At 38.5% G+C, this 21,602-nt stretch overlaps 2 protein-coding genes across 6 annotated transcripts in view; one reads left to right on the forward strand and one right to left on the reverse strand.

The window, feature by feature from the left end:
• LOC133542092 (major histocompatibility complex class I-related gene protein-like) overlaps positions 1 to 21,295 on the reverse strand; it is a 129,278-nt gene extending 107,983 nt beyond the window's left edge. The window contains exons 1-8 of one of the 4 annotated variants that reach the window (XR_009804050.1): positions 21,123 to 21,295; positions 19,783 to 20,049; positions 19,343 to 19,621; positions 17,141 to 17,449; positions 16,945 to 17,049; positions 16,829 to 16,846; positions 14,522 to 14,615; positions 7,782 to 7,903 (exon numbers count right to left, since the gene is read on the reverse strand). Coding sequence is in view for 2 of the 4 variants with exons in the window: in XM_061885936.1 (XP_061741920.1) it covers positions 7,599 to 7,903; positions 16,829 to 16,846; positions 16,945 to 17,049; positions 17,141 to 17,449; positions 19,343 to 19,621; positions 19,783 to 20,049; positions 21,123 to 21,180 (1,341 nt within the window). In the remaining 2 variants the exon portion in view is untranslated. Of the gene's footprint in view, positions 1 to 7,576; positions 7,904 to 10,866; positions 14,390 to 14,521; positions 14,616 to 16,828; positions 16,847 to 16,944; positions 17,050 to 17,140; positions 17,450 to 19,342; positions 19,622 to 19,782; positions 20,050 to 21,122 lie in introns of those variants that run through there. The other 3 variants (XR_009804049.1, XM_061885936.1, XM_061885937.1) reach the window with 3 other exon arrangements.
• LOC133542088 (gastrula zinc finger protein XlCGF57.1-like) overlaps positions 1 to 21,602 on the forward strand; it is a 339,706-nt gene that overhangs the window by 82,845 nt on the left and 235,259 nt on the right. The window lies entirely within an intron of this gene.

The following is a 21,602-nucleotide window of genomic DNA, read 5'->3' on the forward strand; positions in this document are numbered from 1 at the left end:
GATGTAATGATGTAACTACATACCTGCGTAACACATGCATTAGTTGTTAGCTAATAATAGTCATTTGGATGTAATGATGTAACTACATACCTGCATAACACATGCATTAGTTGTTAGCTAATAATAGTCATTTGGATGTAATGATGTAACTACATACCTGCGTAACACATGCATTAGTTGTTAGCTAATAATAGTCATTTGGATGTAATGATGTAACTACATACCTGCGTAACACATGTATTACATGTGGCTGTTGTTAGCTAATAATAGTCATTTGGATGTAATGATGTAACTACATCCCTGCGTAACACATGCATTAGTTGTTAGCTAATAATAGTCATTTGGATGTAATGATGTAACTACATACCTGCATAACACATGCATTACATGTGGCTGTTGTTAGCTAATAATAGTCATTTGGATGTAATGATGTAACTACATACCTGTGTAACACATGCATTACATGTGGCTGTTGTTAGCTAATAATAGTCATTTGGATGTAATGATGTAACTACATACCTGTGTAACACATGCATTAGTTGTTAGCTAATAATAGTCATTTGGATGCAATGATGTAACTACATACCTGCGTAACACATGCATTAGTTGTTAGCTAATAATAGTCATTTGGATGTAATGATGTAACTACATACCTGTGTAACACATGCATTAGTTGTTAGCTAATAATAGTCATTTGGATGTAATGATGTAACTACATACCTGCGTAACACATGCATTAGTTGTTAGCTAATAATAGTCATTTGGATGTAATGATGTAACTACATACCTGCGTAACACATGCATTACATGTGGCTGTTGTTAGCTAATAATAGTCATTTGGATGTAATGATGTAACTACATACCTGCGTAACACATGCATTAGTTGTTAGCTAATAATAGTCATTTGGATGTAATGATGTAACTACATACCTGCATAACACATGCATTAGATGTGGCTGTTGTTAGCTAATAATAGTCATTTGGATGTAATGATGTAACTACATACCTGCGTAACACATGCATTAGTTGTTAGCTAATAATAGTCATTTGGATGTAATGATGTAACTACATACCTGCGTAACACATGCATTAGTTGTTAGCTAATAATAGTCATTTGGATGTAATGATGTAACTACATACCTGCGTAACACATGCATTAGTTGTTAGCTAATAATAGTCATTTGGATGTAATGATGTAACTACATACCTGCGTAACACATGCATTACATGTGGCTGTTAGCTAATAATAGTCATTTAGATGTAATGATGTAACTACATACCTGGGTAACACATGCATTAGATGTGGCTGTTGTTAGCTAATAATAGTCATTTGGATGTAATGATGTAACTACATACCTGCGTAACACATGCATTAGATGTTAGCTAATAATAGTCATTTGGATGTAATGATGTAACTACATACCTGCGTAACACATGCATTAGTTGTTAGCTAATAATAGTCATTTGGATGTAATGATGTAACTACATACCTGCGTAACACATGCATTACATGTGGCTGTTGTTAGCTAATAATAGTCATTTGGATGTAATGATGTAACTACATCCCTGCGTAACACATGCATTAGTTGTTAGCTAATAATAGTCATTTGGATGTAATGATGTAACTACATACCTGCGTAACACATGCATTAGTTGTTAGCTAATAATAGTCATTTGGATGTAATGATGTAACTACATCCCTGCGTAACACATGCATTAGTTGTTAGCTAATAATAGTCATTTGGATGTAATGATGTAACTACATACCTGCGTAACACATGTATTACATGTGGCTGTTGTTAGCTAATAATAGTCATTTGGATGTAATGATGTAACTACATACCTGCGTAACACATGCATTAGTTGTTAGCTAATAATAGTCATTTGGATGTAATGATGTAACTACATACCTGCGTAACACATGCCTTACATGTGGCTGTTGTTAGCTAATAATAGTCATTTGGATGTAATGATGTAACTACATACCTGCGTAACACATGCATTACATGTGGCTGTTGTTAGCTAAAAATAGTCATTTGGATGTAATGATGTAACTACATACCTGCGTAACACATGCATTACATGTGGCTGTTGTTAGCTAAAAATAGTCATTTGGATGTAATGATGTAACTACATACCTGCGTAACACATGCATTACATGTGGCTGTTGTTAGCTAAAAATAGTCATTTGGATGTAATGATGTAACTACATACCTGCGTAACACATGCATTAGATGTTAGCTAATAATAGTCATTTGGATGTAATGATGTAACTACATACCTGCGTAACACATGCATTAGATGTGGCTGTTGTTAGCTAATAATAGTCATTTGGATGTAATGATGTAACTACATACATGCGTAACACATGCATTACATGTGGCTGTTGTTAGCTAATAATAGTCATTTGGATGTAATGATGTAACTACATACCTGCGTAACACATGCATTACATGTGGCTGTTGTTAGCTAATAATAGTCATTTGGATGTAATGATGTAACTACATACCTGCGTAACACATGCATTAGTTGTTAGCTAATAATAGTCATTTGGATGTAATGATGTAACTACATACCTGCGTAACACATGCATTAGTTGTTAGCTAATAATAGTCATTTGGATGTAATGATGTAACTACATACCTGCATAACACATGCATTAGTTGTTAGCTAATAATAGTCATTTGGATGTAATGATGTAACTACATACCTGCGTAACACATGCATTAGTTGTTAGCTAATAATAGTCATTTGGATGTAATGATGTAACTACATACCTGCGTAACACATGCATTAGTTGTTAGCTAATAATAGTCATTTGGATGTAATGATGTAACTACATACCTGCGTAACACATGTATTACATGTGGCTGTTGTTAGCTAATAATAGTCATTTGGATGTAATGATGTAACTACATCCCTGCGTAACACATGCATTAGTTGTTAGCTAATAATAGTCATTTGGATGTAATGATGTAACTACATACCTGCATAACACATGCATTACATGTGGCTGTTGTTAGCTAATAATAGTCATTTGGATGTAATGATGTAACTACATACCTGTGTAACACATGCATTACATGTGGCTGTTGTTAGCTAATAATAGTCATTTGGATGTAATGATGTAACTACATACCTGTGTAACACATGCATTAGTTGTTAGCTAATAATAGTCATTTGGATGCAATGATGTAACTACATACCTGCGTAACACATGCATTAGTTGTTAGCTAATAATAGTCATTTGGATGTAATGATGTAACTACATACCTGTGTAACACATGCATTAGTTGTTAGCTAATAATAGTCATTTGGATGTAATGATGTAACTACATACCTGCGTAACACATGCATTAGTTGTTAGCTAATAATAGGCATTTGGATGTAATGATGTAACTACATACCTGCGTAACACATGCATTACATGTGGCTGTTGTTAGCTAATAATAGTCATTTGGATGTAATGATGTAACTACATACCTGCGTAACACATGCATTAGTTGTTAGCTAATAATAGTCATTTGGATGTAATGATGTAACTACATACCTGCGTAACACATGCATTAGTTGTTAGCTAATAATAGTCATTTGGATGTAATGATGTAACTACATACCTGCGTAACACATGCATTACATGTGGCTGTTGTTAGCTAAAAATAGTCATTTGGATGTAATGATGTAACTACATACCTGCATAACACATGCATTAGATGTGGCTGTTGTTAGCTAATAATAGTCATTTGGATGTAATGATGTAACTACATACCTGCGTAACACATGCATTAGTTGTTAGCTAATAATAGTCATTTGGATGTAATGATGTAACTACATACCTGCGTAACACATGCATTAGTTGTTAGCTAATAATAGTCATTTGGATGTAATGATGTAACTACATACCTGCGTAACACATGCATTAGTTGTTAGCTAATAATAGTCATTTGGATGTAATGATGTAACTACATACCTGCGTAACACATGCATTACATGTGGCTGTTAGCTAATAATAGTCATTTGGATGTAATGATGTAACTACATACCTGCGTAACACATGCATTAGATGTGGCTGTTGTTAGCTAATAATAGTCATTTGGATGTAATGATGTAACTACATACCTGCGTAACACATGCATTAGATGTTAGCTAATAATAGTCATTTGGATGTAATGATGTAACTACATACCTGCGTAACACATGCATTAGTTGTTAGCTAATAATAGTCATTTGGATGTAATGATGTAACTACATACCTGCGTAACACATGCATTACATGTGGCTGTTGTTAGCTAATAATAGTCATTTGGATGTAATGATGTAACTACATACCTGCGTAACACATGCATTACATGTGGCTGTTGTTAGCTAATAATAGTCATTTGGATGTAATGATGTAACTACATACCTGCGTAACACATGCATTACATGTGGCTGTTAGCTAATAATAGTCATTTGGATGTAATGATGTAACTACATACCTGCGTAACACATGCATTAGTTGTTAGCTAATAATAGTCATTTGGATGTAATGATGTAACTACATACCTGCGTAACACATGCATTACATGTGGCTGTTGTTAGCTAATAATAGTCATTTGGATGTAATGATGTAACTACATACCTGCGTAACACATGCATTACATGTGGCTGTTGTTAGCTAATAATAGTCATTTGGATGTAAGGATGTAACTACATACCTGCGTAACACATGCATTAGTTGTTAGCTAATAATAGTCATTTGGATGTAATGATGTAACTACATACCTGCGTAACACATGCATTAGTTGTTAGCTAATAATAGTCATTTGGATGTAATGATGTAACTACATACCTGCGTAACACATGCATTAGTTGTTAGCTAATAATAGTCATTTGGATGTAATGATGTAACTACATACCTGCGTAACACATGCATTAGTTGTTAGCTAATAATAGTCATTTGGATGTAATGATGTAACTACATACCTGCGTAACACATGCATTACATGTGGCTGTTGTTAGCTAATAATAGTCATTTGGATGTAATGATGTAACTACATACCTGCGTAACACATGCATTACATGTGGCTGTTAGCTAATAATAGTCATTTGGATGTAATGATGTAACTACATACCTGCGTAACACATGCATTAGTTGTTAGCTAATAATAGTCATTTGGATGTAATGATGTAACTACATACCTGCGTAACACATGCATTAGTTGTTAGCTAATAATAGTCATTTGGATGTAATGATGTAACTACATACCTGCGTAACACATGCATTACATGTGGCTGTTGTTAGCTAATAATAGTCATTTGGATGTAATGATGTAACTACATACCTGCGTAACACATGCATTACATGTGGCTGTTAGCTAATAATAGTCATTTGGATGTAATGATGTAACTACATACCTGCGTAACACATGCATTAGTTGTTAGCTAATAATAGTCATTTGGATGTAATGATGTAACTACATACCTGCGTAACACATGCATTAGTTGTTAGCTAATAATAGTCATTTGGATGTAATGATGTAACTACATACCTGCGTAACACATGCATTACATGTGGCTGTTAGCTAATAATAGTCATTTGGATGTAATGATGTAACTACATACCTGCGTAACACATGCATTAGTTGTTAGCTAATAATAGTCATTTGGATGTAATGATGTAACTACATACCTGCGTAACACATGCATTAGTTGTTAGCTAATAATAGTCATTTGGATGTAATGATGTAACTACATCCCTGCGTAACACATGCATTAGTTGTTAGCTAATAATAGTCATTTGGATGTAATGATGTAACTACATACCTGTGTAACACATGCATTACATGTGGCTGTTGTTAGCTAATAATAGTCATTTGGATGCAATGATGTAACTACATACCTGTGTAACACATGCATTACATGTGGCTGTTGTTAGCTAATAATAGTCATTTGGATGCAATGATGTAACTACATACCTGTGTAACACATGCATTAGTTGTTAGCTAATAATAGTCATTTGGATGTAATGATGTAACTACATACCTGCGTAACACATGCATTGGTTGTTAGCTAATAATAGTCATTTGGATGTAATGATTTAACTACATACCTGTGTAACACATGCATTAGTTGTTAGCTAATAATACTCATTTGGATGTAATGATGTAACTACATACCTGCGTAACACATGCATTAGTTGTTAGCTAATAATACTCATTTGGATGTAATGATGTAATTACATCCCTGCGTAACACATGCATTAGTTGTTAGCTAATAATAGTCATTTGGATGTAATGATGTAACTACATACCTGCATAACACATGCATTACATGTGGCTGTTGTTAGCTAATAATAGTCATTTGGATGTAATGATGTAACTACATACCTGCGTAACACATGCATTACATGTGGCTGTTGTTAGCTAATAATAGTCATTTGGATGTAATGATGTAACTACATACCTGCGTAACACATGCATTACATGTGGCTGTTGTTAGCTAATGATAGTCATTTGGATATAATGATGTAACTACATACCTGCGTAACACATGCATTAGATGTGGCTGTTGTTAGCTAATAATAGTCATTTGGATGTAATGATGTAACTACATACCTGCGTAACACATGCATTACATTTGGCTGTTGTTAGCTAATAATAGTCATTTGGATGTAATGATGTAACTACATACCTGCGTAACACATGCATTAGATGTGGCTGTTGTTAGCTAATAATAGTCATTTGGATGTAATGATGTAACTACATACCTGCGTAACACATGCATTAGATGTGGCTGTTGTTAGCTAATAATAGTCATTTGGATGTAATGATGTAACTACATACCTGCGTAACACATGCATTAGATGTGGCTGTTGTTAGCTAATAATAGTCATTTGGATGTAATGATGTAACTACATACCTGCGTAACACATGCATTAGATGTGGCTGTTGTTAGCTAATAATAGTCATTTGGATGTAATGATGTAACTACATACCTGCGTAACACATGCATTACATGTGGCTGTTGTTAGCTAATAATAGTCATTTGGATGTAATGATGTAACTACATACCTGCGTAACACATGCATTACATGTGGCTGTTGTTAGCTAATAATAGTCATTTGGATGTAATGATGTAACTACATACCTGCGTAACACATGTATTACATGTGGCTGTTGTTAGCTAATAATAGTCATTTGGATGTAATGATGTAACTACATACCTGCGTAACACATGCATTAGATGTGGCTGTTGTTAGCTAATAATAGTCATTTGGATGTAATGATCTAACTACATACCTGCGTAACACATGCATTAGATGTGGCTGTTGTTAGCTAATAATAGTCATTTGGATGTAATGATGTAACTACATACCTGCGTAACACATGCATTAGTTGTTAGCTAATAACAGTCATTTGGATAGTTCGATTAAATGTAAATCCTATCTTAACAATAACATGATTGCAAATTGTTTGTGGCCTCTCTTGGACTGCTTTTGTACGTGTGCACGTGTTCTCTGCACGTACGTGTTGACCAGACAGGGTGAGTGACCGCCGTAAACACCAATCATTTTATACGCACGCACAAAGACTGGTGATGTGCAATACCACTGATTTTTATTCAGAACCGATACCAAGTAAAATCCAGGCCGGTATCGGCAATATGGGTCTGATACTGATTTTTTGCGCAAATATACTGTACATTATGGGTCTGGTATTGTTTAAAAAGTAGTGTATTTCAAGTGTTGCTAATCTTGGCACCACCTTAAAGGCACCTGGAATGCTGTCCTCAGAGTCCTCCACCATAGGGAGGATCTTAGTTGTGGCATTTCCAGTTTTGCTGGCTTCAATGCCACAGTGTACAGCCAGCTTGGCGTAGATTGAGTGGAATTGCTGTGTGTTGGCATTGTTGTTGCAGCCTCCTGTTTATAATAAGAGAAGAGAACATACATAAGATTGTGCATTAGCACCCTCATCTTACATTCTTATTGACATATACATATATAGTTATTAATATTGTATTTCTTGAAATGCCTTATGCCTATATAAAAGATGAAACAATTAAAATGTTTCTCTTCGTTTCATATTTTCAGTTATCAACACACAGCACATGATTTATGAAGGTGAACAAATGTAACAAACAATCCTTGATGTGATTAAATGAGTGACTCATTAAAATATATATATATTTTTTTTTTTTTAAGTTTAAGTCCCAAAGATAGTCACACACACACTCGGTGTAGTGAATTTATCCTCTGCATTTAACCCATCACCATGTTCAGATCCTGGGAGGTGAGGGGAGCAGTGAGCAGCAGCGGTGGCCGCGCTCAGGAATCATTTTGGTGATTTAACCCCCAATTCCAAGCCTTGATGCTGAGTGCCAAGCAGGGAGGTAATGGCTCCCATTTTTATTGTCCTTGGTACGACTCGCCCAGGGTTTGAACTCTCCACCTTCCAGTCTCAGGGCGGACACTCTAACCACAAGGCCACTGAGCAGGTCTTATAGACTCTCCACCTTCCAGTCTCAGGCCGGACAATCTAACCACAAGACCACTGAGCAGGTCTTATAAACTCTCCACCTTCCAGTCTCAGGGCGGACACTCTAACCACAAGACCACTGAGCAGGTCTTATAAACTCTCCACCTTCCAGTCTCAGGGCGGACACTCTAACCACAAGACCACTGAGCAGGTCTTATAGACTCTCCACCTTCCAGTCTCAGGGCGGACACTCTAACCACAAGACCACTGAGCAGGTCTTATAGACTCTCCACCTTCCAGTCTCAGGGCGGACACTCTAACCACAAGACCACTGAGCAGGTCTTATAGACTCTCCACCTTCCAGTCTCAGGGCGGACACTCTAACCACAAGGCCACTGAGCAGGTCTTATAAACTCTCCACCTTCCAGTCTCAGGGCGGACACTCTAACCACAAGACCACTGAGCAGGTCTTATAGACTCTCCACCTTCCAGTCTCAGGGCGGACACTCTAACCACAAGGCCACTGAGCAGGTCTTATAAACTCTCCACCTTCCAGTCTCAGGGCGGACACTCTAACCACAAGACCACTGAGCAGGTCTTATAGACTCTCCACCTTCCAGTCTCAGGGCGGACATTCTAACCACAAGGCCACTGAGCAGGTCTTATAAACTCTCCACCTTCCAGTCTCAGGGCGGACACTCTAACCACAAGACCACTGAGCAGGTCTTATAGACTCTCCACCTTCCAGTCTCAGGGCGGACATTCTAACCACAAGGCCACTGAGCAGGTCTTATAAACTCTCCACCTTCCAGTCTCAGGGCGGACACTCTAACCACAAGACCACTGAGCAGGTCTTATAGACTCTCCACCTTCCAGTCTCAGGGCGGACACTCTAACCACAAGACCACTGAGCAGGTCTTATAAACTCTCCACCTTCCAGTCTCAGGGCGGACACTCTAACCACAAGACCACTGAGCAGGTCTTATAAACTCTCCACCTTCCAGTCTCAGGGCGGACACTCTAACCACAAGACCACTGAGCAGGTCTTATAGACTCTCCACCTTCCAGTCTCAGGGCGGACACTCTAACCACAAGACCACTGAGCAGGTCTTATAAACTCTCCACCTTCCAGTCTCAGGGCGGACACTCTAACCTCAAGGCCACTGAGCAGGTCTTATAAACTCTCCACCTTCCAGTCTCAGGGCGGACACTCTAACCACAAGACCACTGAGCAGGTCTTATAGACTCTCCACCTTCCAGTCTCAGGGCGGACACTCTAACCACAAGACCACTGAGCAGGTCTTATAGACGCGTTTACACTGCACACCAAATCTGATTATTTTTTGCCCTCAAGTGACAAAGATCTGATTTTTTTTGACAGTCCAAACTCTCCAAAGTCCTTCAAATCTGATCTTTTGGCATCAGATTGAGGCCACCTCAGGAAGTAGTCCTGATTCAAATTGGAATGTCATTTTTTTAAGTGGAACTTCTGTCTCAACGTAATGCGACCTGAATGTGACTTGCTCATCAGCTTTGGGCGAGCTACGTCATTCGTGTGTGCCGTGGATATTTGTTTGCTCACCACAACATCCGCTTTTGGTGAGCAAAGACCACCACATTTTGGGTGCATCACTTGTCAGTAGTGTTTAAATAATAGGCTACATTGTCTGTCTATCTGTGTTGGCCCTGCGATGAGGTGGCGACTTGTCCAGGGTGTACCCTGCCTTCCGCCCGATTGTAGCTGAGATAGGCGCCAGCGCCCCCCGCGACCCCGAAAGGGAATAAGCGGTAGAGAATGGAATGGATAATATATATATTTATTTGTATATATTATTTACTTTGTATCCAAAGAAATAGCGATTGTTGAAGGACGGGAATTCACTCTGTGGCGAATTGAAAACTAAAGCTCCTGTAGATCCACGCTGATGTCCGTGTCTCCTCTGACTAAACACTGCATGAACGTAGCGGCCCAGTGCATCAAGTCTAGATGCAAAATTGTCCTAAAAATATACTTGATTGCAAGTTTATGAGCTGAAGTACAATAATAATTAGAGCTATTATTAGGAAAACTAACATCAAATGATTCAGTTGGTCCCCAACATGGCGTCTGTTGTTTGCTTGTCCACACTCTCTCTAGACACCACTCTGGTCACCTTAGCTAGAGAGCACCCCTAGTGGCCACCTCAGGTAAATGCTTGAGTGGCTTTTCTGGGAAATCACGTGACCTGGCAAGCACAACAGGTGTGTCAAGTTTGCAGCCCAACTTCCTCATCAGCTGTTTTTCTTCAACTGAAGCCCAACCTATCCATTGAACAACTAGTCAAACATTTGACTTGATAAGACATCTTGAATGAAGATATCTCAAATCAACATCTCTACATCTAGAAATGAGCAGTGCCTCTGAAGCTGGAAATAAGTGTTTTATTCTGAAAACAATTAGGGAAGGCCAGTTTATTTATAGAGCACAATTCAAAGTGCTGTACAGAAAATGACAAGAAGGCAACAATAAAATGGAAGTAACCATGGAAAATACTTCAAAATAAAAGAAGAAGAATCCTCATAAAACAAGGTTCTCAGAGCTAACATGTCCGAGATGTACTTTGGCACAAGACCATGAAAGGACTTGTACACAAGGAAAGCTGAGTAGCTACAGGAAGCCAGGACTGATATGGACTGATATGATCATATTTCCTAGTTCTAGTCAGGACTTGAGCAGCAGCATTCTGGGTGTACTGCAGTTGCTTTACAGCTGGTTTAAAGAGCCAAGTGAAAAGAGCATTACAGTAGTCCAAACTGCTGGAGATAAAGACTTAGTCTCTCCAAGTCTGATTCAGACATTATTCCTCTGATGTTGACAAAGTGTTTCAGGTGGTAAAAGCTGCTGATGTTATCGACTTCATGCGGCTGTTAAAGTTCAAGTCCGAGTCCATTATTACCTCCAGATTTATCACCTGATTATTAGGTTTCAGGGAGCGTCTCAAGGTGACAAACAATAGTTTCTCTCTGCTAAATCTAAATCGATTTAGTTTAAGTCAACCACATCACACAACATTTTAGTCAGTTAAAATGACAGTACATTTAGTCCACTCAAACATAAAGTATAAAAGATAAGGTCTCTTTAAAGTTGATTTGAAAGCAGGTTTATCTTGACTATTGTACCTGCAAAACATTTGTTCAACAAAAGTAGCATGATCTAAAGCCTTTGCTAGGTTGGAAAAGTCAAAGATTTGTCCAATTCTGTGACATTAATGAGATTTTAAAGGACTTGTTGATGTTGATGTGTTACAAAGCTCTTCCTTGTTTATAAGCTACATACAACATCAACTGTTCTTTGTTCATGCACATCATACATATCAATAAAGTGTTTGGATGTATTAATTCAATCAATGAATTGTTGGTTGCCAAAAAGTGATGCAAAGTAATATTTTGAGGCCGACACATCTCATCTGTGCATAAGTGACTAGAATAACTTGGGCAAACTTTTTAACTGGCAGGCCACATCCATCACACGCAGGCTTGACAACTCTCTGAAAAAATAAGTAGGAGACATTTTGTTGGCAGATTGTCTTCATCTCTACTGGCATGGTGATTTTTCTGTTTGTTTGCTTGTTTTTGCCTTCTTTATTTATGTGTGTCAGAAATATTGTATGTAAATTATCAAAAAAACTTTCCGTTCTCTGAGTTCCCAGTGAACAGACGGAAGCTGTCTTTGTTGCAATAATCCAAAGGCTTGGAAAATACCACTGTGTACGATGGGAAGAGACGGGAAGGGTTAGCTATTGTGATCCAAGACTTGCCCAAGCTCGATCCAGGACCAGTACAAGCCTGAGACATCTTTTTCATTTGTGTTAATGTGACCGAAAACAATGGCTGTTTACATACCCCCATTCCTTTAGAAACAGCTGCTGTTATGTAAACAGGGAATATCCAAATAAAAGAGGAGACGTGAACATTTTTCCGTGAGAGCGTGGGTGACACTGTAAGAGGTTACAGGTCAACATGTTTCCCCTCAAACCGAGCAAAATTGAATTCCGTCTCTATTTCCTTGCTTCTTGTGTTGTTTAATAGATGTCATCGATGTTTGAACCTGACATTGTGAAAAACATGTTTTACTATTTGACTGAAACCTGTATTTCATTACACACGTCTCGGAGTAATAAGATCACATTGTAATAAAAACATGATCAAATAATTAATGTATGAGTGCAAAATAATACAATTAATAGAATTAAATCAGTAAATGTCTTTCATTTTTTCCCATGAGAAGTCGCCACAGCACAACAATCATGATGATTCAGATCAATGTTTACCTTCCCATCCTGACCTGGAATCGTACCCACACCCACTGTCACACACAGCAGATGTGTATACCATTCCACTACTAGCATCAACAGAAGAACAGGTGAATTGTGTTATTTTACTCTCTTAAATTTGCTGTGATTTCTACCAAATATTGTATTTTAATAAAGAGCTCTGTCCTTCATTCATTCTGTTGACATTTGACAAAATATTTCAAATTGTCACTTTTCAGACATGGTAAAGGCTTAAGATCATTTAATACTTGTTTTGCATGACTGCAAGCAAGAAGTGTTATCATGTGTGTAATGACAAAGCACCTCCAAAACAGATTTGTATTTGACAAGTTTTGACTGAATAAAACCCCCAGAATGTACATGAAACATTGTACACATAAAACACTGAATATCAAGAGTATATGAACGGCCTACCTTGTTTACTTCCCAAATGACATCCTCGGCATGTTTGGCAATCAAGAAAAAATATGATTATGCAAAAAGGAACGGAAAAAACAGCAAATTGTTTCAAAAATATAAATATTTTGCAACGCTTTGTCATAAAAATTTTGTGTCACTGTCCCCCTCCGTCACACTAACTGGTAAGGTTGGCTACCCAATTCTGTACTTTTGTAGGTGATGACCCAATTCCCTCAGTACTATCAATTATGTAAAATCAAGTTGGATACCTTTGTTGCATGTGACGTCATGTCTGCTTTCAGACTAAACACGGGCTCAGGTAAACAATCACTCAAGCAGCACTCAGGCCGGACTCAGCCAAACTCCCTAAAAGTCATGTTGCCATTTTCAACACCAACACAGTGCTTAATAAAAAAACAGCGCAAACATAAAGTAATGCGACACTCTTCCAAAATGCGCTAGCTTATTGCTAATTTACATAGGATTTGCCAAAGACAGGCTACTATTTACATGAAGGATTTTACATGGCGATTTCAACACCTTGGAATTTGGTAAAGGAAACTACTAAGATTATAGTTCGAATTTTACAATTTTGTGTAATAACTATTCTTACAGTATTGACACTTTGTAGGGCGCAACCTAAAAAGTTAATTTCCTGAAAAAAAAAGCTACTTTCTAGTTTGACAACATAGCATAAATAGTTATACAGTGCTGCCATCTAATGGTCTTGGAAGTGCAACTGCATTGCAAATGAGACTAATGTCATCAGAAAAGAAGATAAAACAACTGGACAGCAGTTCTCATAATCATCATTCTTAAATGTTACATCAAAAACAATTAATATTAGCATACGGAAGTAGTTAAAAATGGTACTATTGTTCCAAAATATTGTTAAAAATAATGATGAGATGTGACACAAGGTGATATTCACTGATAAGCAGCTGTCTATTGGTTTGAAAAGGAAAGAAGAAATCCTTGTCAATGTGATGACACATGAGCCCCAAATGATGACATCACAACTACATGGACACAAAGATCAACATCTGATAAAATATTGTTGACAAATGCAGATTGAAGGTGTTTTGTCAGCCACAAACAGCCAAAGAAGACATGGTGTAAGATGAGGAGCAATTAGTGCAGATGTGAAAGAAAAGTCCAAGTGTGATGAGGTCCCTCAGCGATGGAGACATCTCTCTGTGTTCCAGTGCACAAAGCATCCTGGAGGAAGAAGAGGACTCAGCACATTCCCAACAAAAGCAGGTGCAGATGTTAGCATGTGGCAGAGTGAACATCATCTTCACACAAAGTCAGAAGAACATTTGGAGGTGCGTGAAAAAGCAAAGTCCTCACTGTGCTGTGTGTCACTCAGCCTTCAGCCTTCAGCCTTCAGCCTTCAGCCTTCAGCCTTCACGTCTCTCTGAGAGCTGGTTACCACCGTCACCAGCTGGCGGAGCACAAAACGCACCGTGAGCTGCTTACGCTGCTCATGCTAAGCCCACACCTCACTCTGGTGAAGGAAGTCCATCTTCACTCATATCACATCTTTGCAGCTGGGAATTCTGCTCTTCTACTTCCTGACTAGTCTAAGACTAAGTCTCCAAACAGGTTCAGCTTGGCTTCAAGGCTCATGTGCAAGCAGCCCTCCAGTGTCTTAGTCAGGTCAAAAGTTTACATACACTTGTAAAGAACATCATGTCATGGCTGACTTCAGTTCCCAATCATTTCTACAACTCTTATTTATTTGTGATGTAATGATTGGAGCACATACTTGTTGCTCACAAAAAACATTCATGAAGTTTGCTTCTTTTATGAATTTATTATGGGTCTACTGTACATGTGAGCAAATGTGCTGGGTCAAAAGTGTACATACAGCAATGTTAATATTTGCTTACATGTCCTTTGGCAAGTTTCACTGCAATAAGGCGCTTTTGGTTTTTCACGCCTCTTGACAAAATTGGTGCAGTTAAGCTATATTAGTTGTTTTTCTGACATGGACTTGTTTCTTCAGCATTATCCACACATTTAAGTCTGGACTTTGGGAAGGCCATTCTAAAACCTTAATTCTAACCATTCCTTTACCACTTTTGAGGTCTGTTTGGGGTCATTGTCCTGTTGGAACACCCAACTGCGTCCAAGACCCAACCTCCAGGCTGATGATGTTAGCTTGTCCAGAAGAATTTGGAGCTAATCTTCCTTTTTCATTGTCCCATTTAAAGCACCAGTTGTATTGGCTGCAAAACAGGCCCAGAGCATAATACTACCACCACCATGCTTGACGGTAAGGATGGTGTTCCTGGGATTAAAGGACTCACCTTTTCTCCTCCAAACATATTGCTGGGTATTGTGGCCAAACAGCTCACGTTTTGTTTCACCTGACACGGCATGGACAAAGATAAGGCTTTCTGGAGGAAAGTTCTGTGGTCAGATTTAACAAAAATTGAGCTGTTTGGCCACAATACCCAGCAATATGTTTGGAGGAGAAAAGGTGAGTCCTTTAATCCCAGGAACACCATGCCAACCGTCAAGCATGGTGGTGGTTGTATTATGCTCTGGGCCTGTTTTGCTGTAAATGGAACTGGTGCTTTACAGAGAGTAAATGGGACAATGAAAAAAGGAGGATTACCTCCAATTTTTTCCGGACAACCTTAAATCATCAGCCAGGAGGTTGGGTCTTGGGCGGAGTTGGGTGTTCCAACAGGAGATTGACCCCAAACACACGTCAAAAGTGGTCAAGGAATGGCTAAATCGTGTTAGAATGAAGGTTTTAGAATGGCCTTCCCAAAGTCCTGACTTAAACGTGTGGACAATGCACAAGAAACAAGTCCATGTCAGAACTGCCCCAATTTTGTCAAGAGAAGTGGTCAAAAATTCAAGCAGAAGCTTGTGGATGGCGACCAAAAGCGCCTTATTGCAGTGAAACTTGCCAAAGGACATGTAAGCAAATATTAACATTGCTGTATGTACACTTTTGACCCAGCACATTTGCTCACATGTACAGTAGACCCATAATAAATTCATAAAAGAAGCAAACTTCATGAATGTTTTTTGTGAGCAACAAGTATGTGCTCCAATCACTACATCACAAATAAATAGTAGTTGTAGAAATGATTGCAAACTGAAGTCAGCCATGACACGATGTTCTTTACAAGTGTATGTAAACTTTTGACCACGACTGTACATGAAGACAGACACACTAAATGGATTGCGCTCTCTATTTTGCTCATTTCAGAGACTCTGGGCAGGAGTTAAGTAGATGAGGTTTGCACATGTTTGAATACACACAAACCTTTAATAGATCAGGCCCTTGATGTTCATGATCATGAGCACTCATCAAAAGTTGGCTGTGATACTTTCTATTGCGTGGGCTTACACCAGTATCAAGCTACTCCTGATGGAGGGAAGCTTTTATTTCCCTGCTAAACTTGTAACAGGTGTCTACATCACACCTTCAAACAGCAAGTTTGCAAGTTAACCCTTACAAAGATACCAACAATCCAGAATGTAACAGAAAGTCAATATTATATTGAATATAGCGGACATAAAAGGTGTATAACAAAGATGAATAAGTCATAAATGATCGTCTTTGTGGGGGTAAACTTACAAAGTGTGCTTTGTTTATTGTTCTGGTTTCCAAGAAAGAGAAGATGTTTTACTTACCAGCTGGATCGTATTGGGCTGAAATGAAAGAGAAAGCAGGTGAAATTCACATCTGATGAATGCCGGCAGAGACCTGTTGGCGTCTTCCTGAAAGAGGAAACATTTGTGTCCCTCACCTTGTCTGCTTGGGCGACGCTTGATGATGAAGATGATGATGATGGGGGCTGCCAGGAGGAGCACCACAGCGAGGACCGCCAGCGCGGCAGTGACGCTCACGTTGCCTGTAGGTATGGTATGATTGCTTTGTTTGACAAGTCACATCAGGTGCTTCCATTGACACTATTCAACATGTCCTAGATGTGTCTTTCTCACCTTCATGGCTTGCGTTGCTCAGGATGCTTCTTCTCTCCAGCTTGGTGACCAGGTCCTCCTTCACGCCAGACAGCTGGAACACACATTCGTACTTGCCCTCCACCTCGGCCGTCACCTCCACTTTCAGCTCCACCGACAACTGGAAGGTTCCGTCGTGGTTGGGGAGCAGCTCTCCGTGCTCCACGTCCTCGAAGATCTGCTCGCCGTCTTTCCTCCAAAACAAGTCGGCTCGGTCGGGGTAGAAACCTGTCGCCATGCAGGTGACCGGAGAGGATGGCGTCTTCTGGAGGAGGAACACCTTTGGAAGCTCTGCCCAGGAAGTCACGTGGGAATGGAGGATGACGTGGACAGAAGATGGAGGTAAAGATGTAACAAATGAAGGTAAGGATGGAACAAAAGGTAAAGGAGAAAATGAAGTTAAGATGGCAAAAAAAAAGGAGAGAATGGAGGTAAAGATGGAGAAAAAAAAGGAAACAATTAAGGTAAAAAGAAAGAGAAAAGGTGAGCATGAAGGTAAAGATGGAGAGAAAAGGAGAGAATGGAGGTAAAGATGGGGAGAACAAGAGATAAGGGAGGTACAGATGGAGCAAATGAAGGTAAAGAAGGAGAGGGAAGGAGAAAATTAAGGTGAAGAAGAAGAGAAAAGAAGAGAATGAAGGTAAAGATGAGGTGAAAAGGCAATAATGAAGTTAAAGATGGAGAGAAAAGAGAGAATAAAGGTATAAATGGAAAGAATGGAGGTAAAAATGGATAGAAAAGGAGAGAGTAGAGGCAAAAATGGAGAGAATAACATAGAGGTAAAGATGGAGAGAAATTGAGAGAATGGACGTGAAGGAGAGATAAGGCGAGAATGAAGTTAAAGATAAAGAGAAAATGAGAGAAAGCAGGTGAAGATGGAGAGAATTGTCATAAAGATTGAGAGAAAGGTTGAGAATAAAAGTAAAAATGGAGAGACATTGAGAGAATGGGGTAAAGAAGGAGAGAGAAGGCGAGAATGAAGTTAAAGATAAAGAGAAAAGGAGAGAAAGAAGGTAAAGATGAAGAGAATTGACAAAGATTGAGAGAAAGGTTGAGAATAAAAGTAAAAATGGAGAGACATTGAGAGAATGGGGTAAAGAAGGAGAGAGAAGGTGAGAATGAAGTTAAAGATAAAGAGAAAAGGAGAGAAAGAAGGTAAAGATGAAGAGAATTGACATAAAGATTGAGAGAAAGGTTGAGAATAAAAGTAAAAATGGGGAGAAAAGGAGGAAAATAGATAGAAAAGGAGAGAAATAAGGTAAAAATGGAGACACAATGGGAGAAAGAAGATAAAGATGGAAAAAAATGAGAGAATGAATGTAAAGAAGAGAGAAGGAGAAAATGGAAGTAAAGATGGAGAGAAAAGGAGGGAATGGAGGTCAAGATGGAGAGAATTGACAAAGATTGAGAGAAAAGTTGAGAATAAAAGTAAAAATGGGGAGAAAAGGAGGAAGATGGAAAGAAAAGGAGAGAACGAAGGTCAAACCCGATAGAAAATGAGAGAGAGAAGGTAAAGACGGAGACAAAAGGGGAGAATGAAGGTAAAGATGGAAACAAAATGAGAGAATGAAAAGAAGGAGAGGAGGAGAAATGGATGTAAAGATGGAGAAAAACAGAGAGAAAAAAGGTAAAGATGGGGAGAATAGGAGTGAATAAAGGTAAAGATGGATAGAAAAGGAGAGATTGGAGGTAAATATGGAGAGAAATGGAGAGCATGAAGGGAAAGATGGAAGAAAAGGACAGAAAGTGAGAATGAAGGTCAAGATGGAGAGAATGGATATAAAGATGGCGAGAAAAGGACAGAATGCAGGTAAAGATGGAGAGAAAAGGAGAGAATGACGGTAAAGATGGAGAGAAAAGGAGAATGAAGGTAAGGATGGAGCGAATAAAGGCAAAGAAGGAGAAAATGAAGGTAAAGATGGAGAGAAAAGAAGAGAAAGAAGGGAAAGATTCAGAAAAATGAGAAATGGAGGTAAAGATGGAGAGAATAGGAGCGAATAAAGGTAAAGATGGAGAAAAGGGGAGAACATTGTAGTAAAGAAAGAGGGAATGGAGGTCAAGATGGAGAGAAAAGGAGGTGAAGAGAAAAGAGTATGGAGAGAGAGAGAGAGTGTAATGTGAGTAATGTTCCTATAGGGGGAGTGCTAACATGTGAGAAGGTGAAAGTATAAGGTGTGCTTCTACCTGTTCTCATTAGGACCTTCTTCCCATACTCCACATACTTCTTCAAGTAAGAAGGACATATCTCAGTGTAATAATACTTAAGGTCGTCTAGTCCATGTGTGTCCTGGTCCCACTTGAGTTTGGTGGGGAAAGCTTGTTGTTTTGCTGCAGTAAATGTCCATGTCTTCATGTCCAACGATATGAAATCTTCTCCATCATAACTGAACTGCCTCCAACCTTTAACTTCATCAGTCTCATCATTCCATTCACATCCTGTCATCACCTGGAAAGTGTGAACACCTGAGAGACACAAAGTGTTGTAAAGCAGAGTGAAACTAACACACAACATGTCTTGGTTGCAGCTTATTATGGGATGGACAGAGACAAGGTAATGTGTGTTTTTAATACACTACCAAAATATCAAATATATTAGAATAGTAGAAAGTTCAACATAAACAAACCTCCAGTTTGGTTGAAACGCTTCATGGCTATTTCAATGTTGTCTTTGAAGACATGTTCTTTAACAACATTGATCTCTGTTTGTCTCTGCCAGTAGTTTGGATCCTCTGCTGTGATTTTGTTCATCCAGTCCTGTTTGGATTCTGCTTTCCTGATGTTGCTGTCATAGTAACTCACCTCAACTTCATCAACATAACCAACATCCACATACTCTGGGAAGTTTGGAACTTGAGAGCATGCAGTGCGGAAATACTGCAGCGTGTGAATCACTGAAAGACAAAACAACATTTGATTCTTGACTTTCATGTTGAACAATTCCTATTTGAAATGATGCTGTCTTCATTTCAACTTCAAACACGGCTGCTTCTCCCAGTAAACAATCACTTCCTGTTCCAGGAGACAATAACAGCGTGTGTCTTTGATGTCATGCATCTCACATTTCTACCTCACTTTAAGACCACACACATGAAGAACTGCACTTATTTCAAGTGTCAAATAAATAGATGACATTATTGCCGGCAGAGAAGTGAAAGTTGTTTTTCCAGGTGAGGGGAAGTTCCAACTAGTGATGTCACTGCCAAAGCATGGAAATATAGCACCGCCTGATGGAATGTTGGCAATGGAATACAACAACAATATTATAATACTCTTCTTTTACATATTAGGACTATTACCAGTAAAAAAGCATTTAAGAAACATGTAAAGTCACTTTTTAGACTTAAGAGTTCATCTTTCATGTTTTTTCTTCTCTTTTATTGTAATTAGACGTGTGTACTGTTATTTTGTATTTTTATTTTTCCTTTCTTTTATTTGTAAATAAATGTGTGCATTATTATTTTACTTTGAACTTTTGAAAAGAGGATCCCCATTAGCCGTGTGTGCGTCGGCTAATGGGGATCCTCAATAAACAAACAATAAACAATTTGTTATCCATCCATTTCCTACCGCTTGTCCCTTTGGGGTCAATTATATCCATTATTTCAGAATAATTCCCACCAATAAAGTGATTTTTGTGTACATTAAATTATTGTGATCTACATCTCATCTTATAACTGATACTACTGTTTGTTTCCTGGATTAATTATTGTTATTTTCCTATTTAAAAGTGAAACCGACGTTTGCGGAAATGCTAAAGTAAAAAGTTGGATGTATGTTGCTGTTAAAGTGAGACAACTTGAACAAGTTTGACTCGTTCAAAGTTTGAGCAACAAATGAAGATGCAAACTATTGACTGATGAGAAGAGAAGAGCGTCAATAATAATGAGAAGAAATAAGAGAGTATTTTGTATGGAGTGAGCATGTAGGAATGAGGTGTATAAAGTTGTAAAGAAAGTGGACTTACCAGGCGTCACGCTGTGTGTTTGTACAACTAGGAGGAAGAAGCAAAGCAAGTTCATCATTAAATGTCACAAAAGTGCGGAAGTCCAGAAAAAAACAAAGTTTCTAGTTTTAATCCTCAGAGAAAAGCAAGGCGACGACAACTTGCTTGACGAGTAAACATGAAATGGACGCCAAGGCGGAAACCAGCTTTTATATCAAATCTCCCCTGAGCCAATGAGAATTGTACACGTCATTGTCACCAGGTAAGCTGGTTTGCTTTGCGCACACATTTGCTAACGGCTGATTTCGGGGAAATCACGTGACTTGAAATCACTTCCTGGAGGAGGATAGAAATATTTGACAGCAAGGCAGTTCCTCCACTGCAGCTAACACATGAATATTAACTCCATAAAAGTCATGTCATCATCACAAGAATAAAAGTGTCGGAGGTGATGTCATGTTTTTTGAAGCAGCTTTATTATAATACACACATAATAAATTA

Source organism: Nerophis ophidion, linkage group LG24, assembly GCF_033978795.1.
Source record: "Nerophis ophidion isolate RoL-2023_Sa linkage group LG24, RoL_Noph_v1.0, whole genome shotgun sequence".
Lineage (NCBI taxonomy): Eukaryota > Metazoa > Chordata > Actinopteri > Syngnathiformes > Syngnathidae > Nerophis > Nerophis ophidion.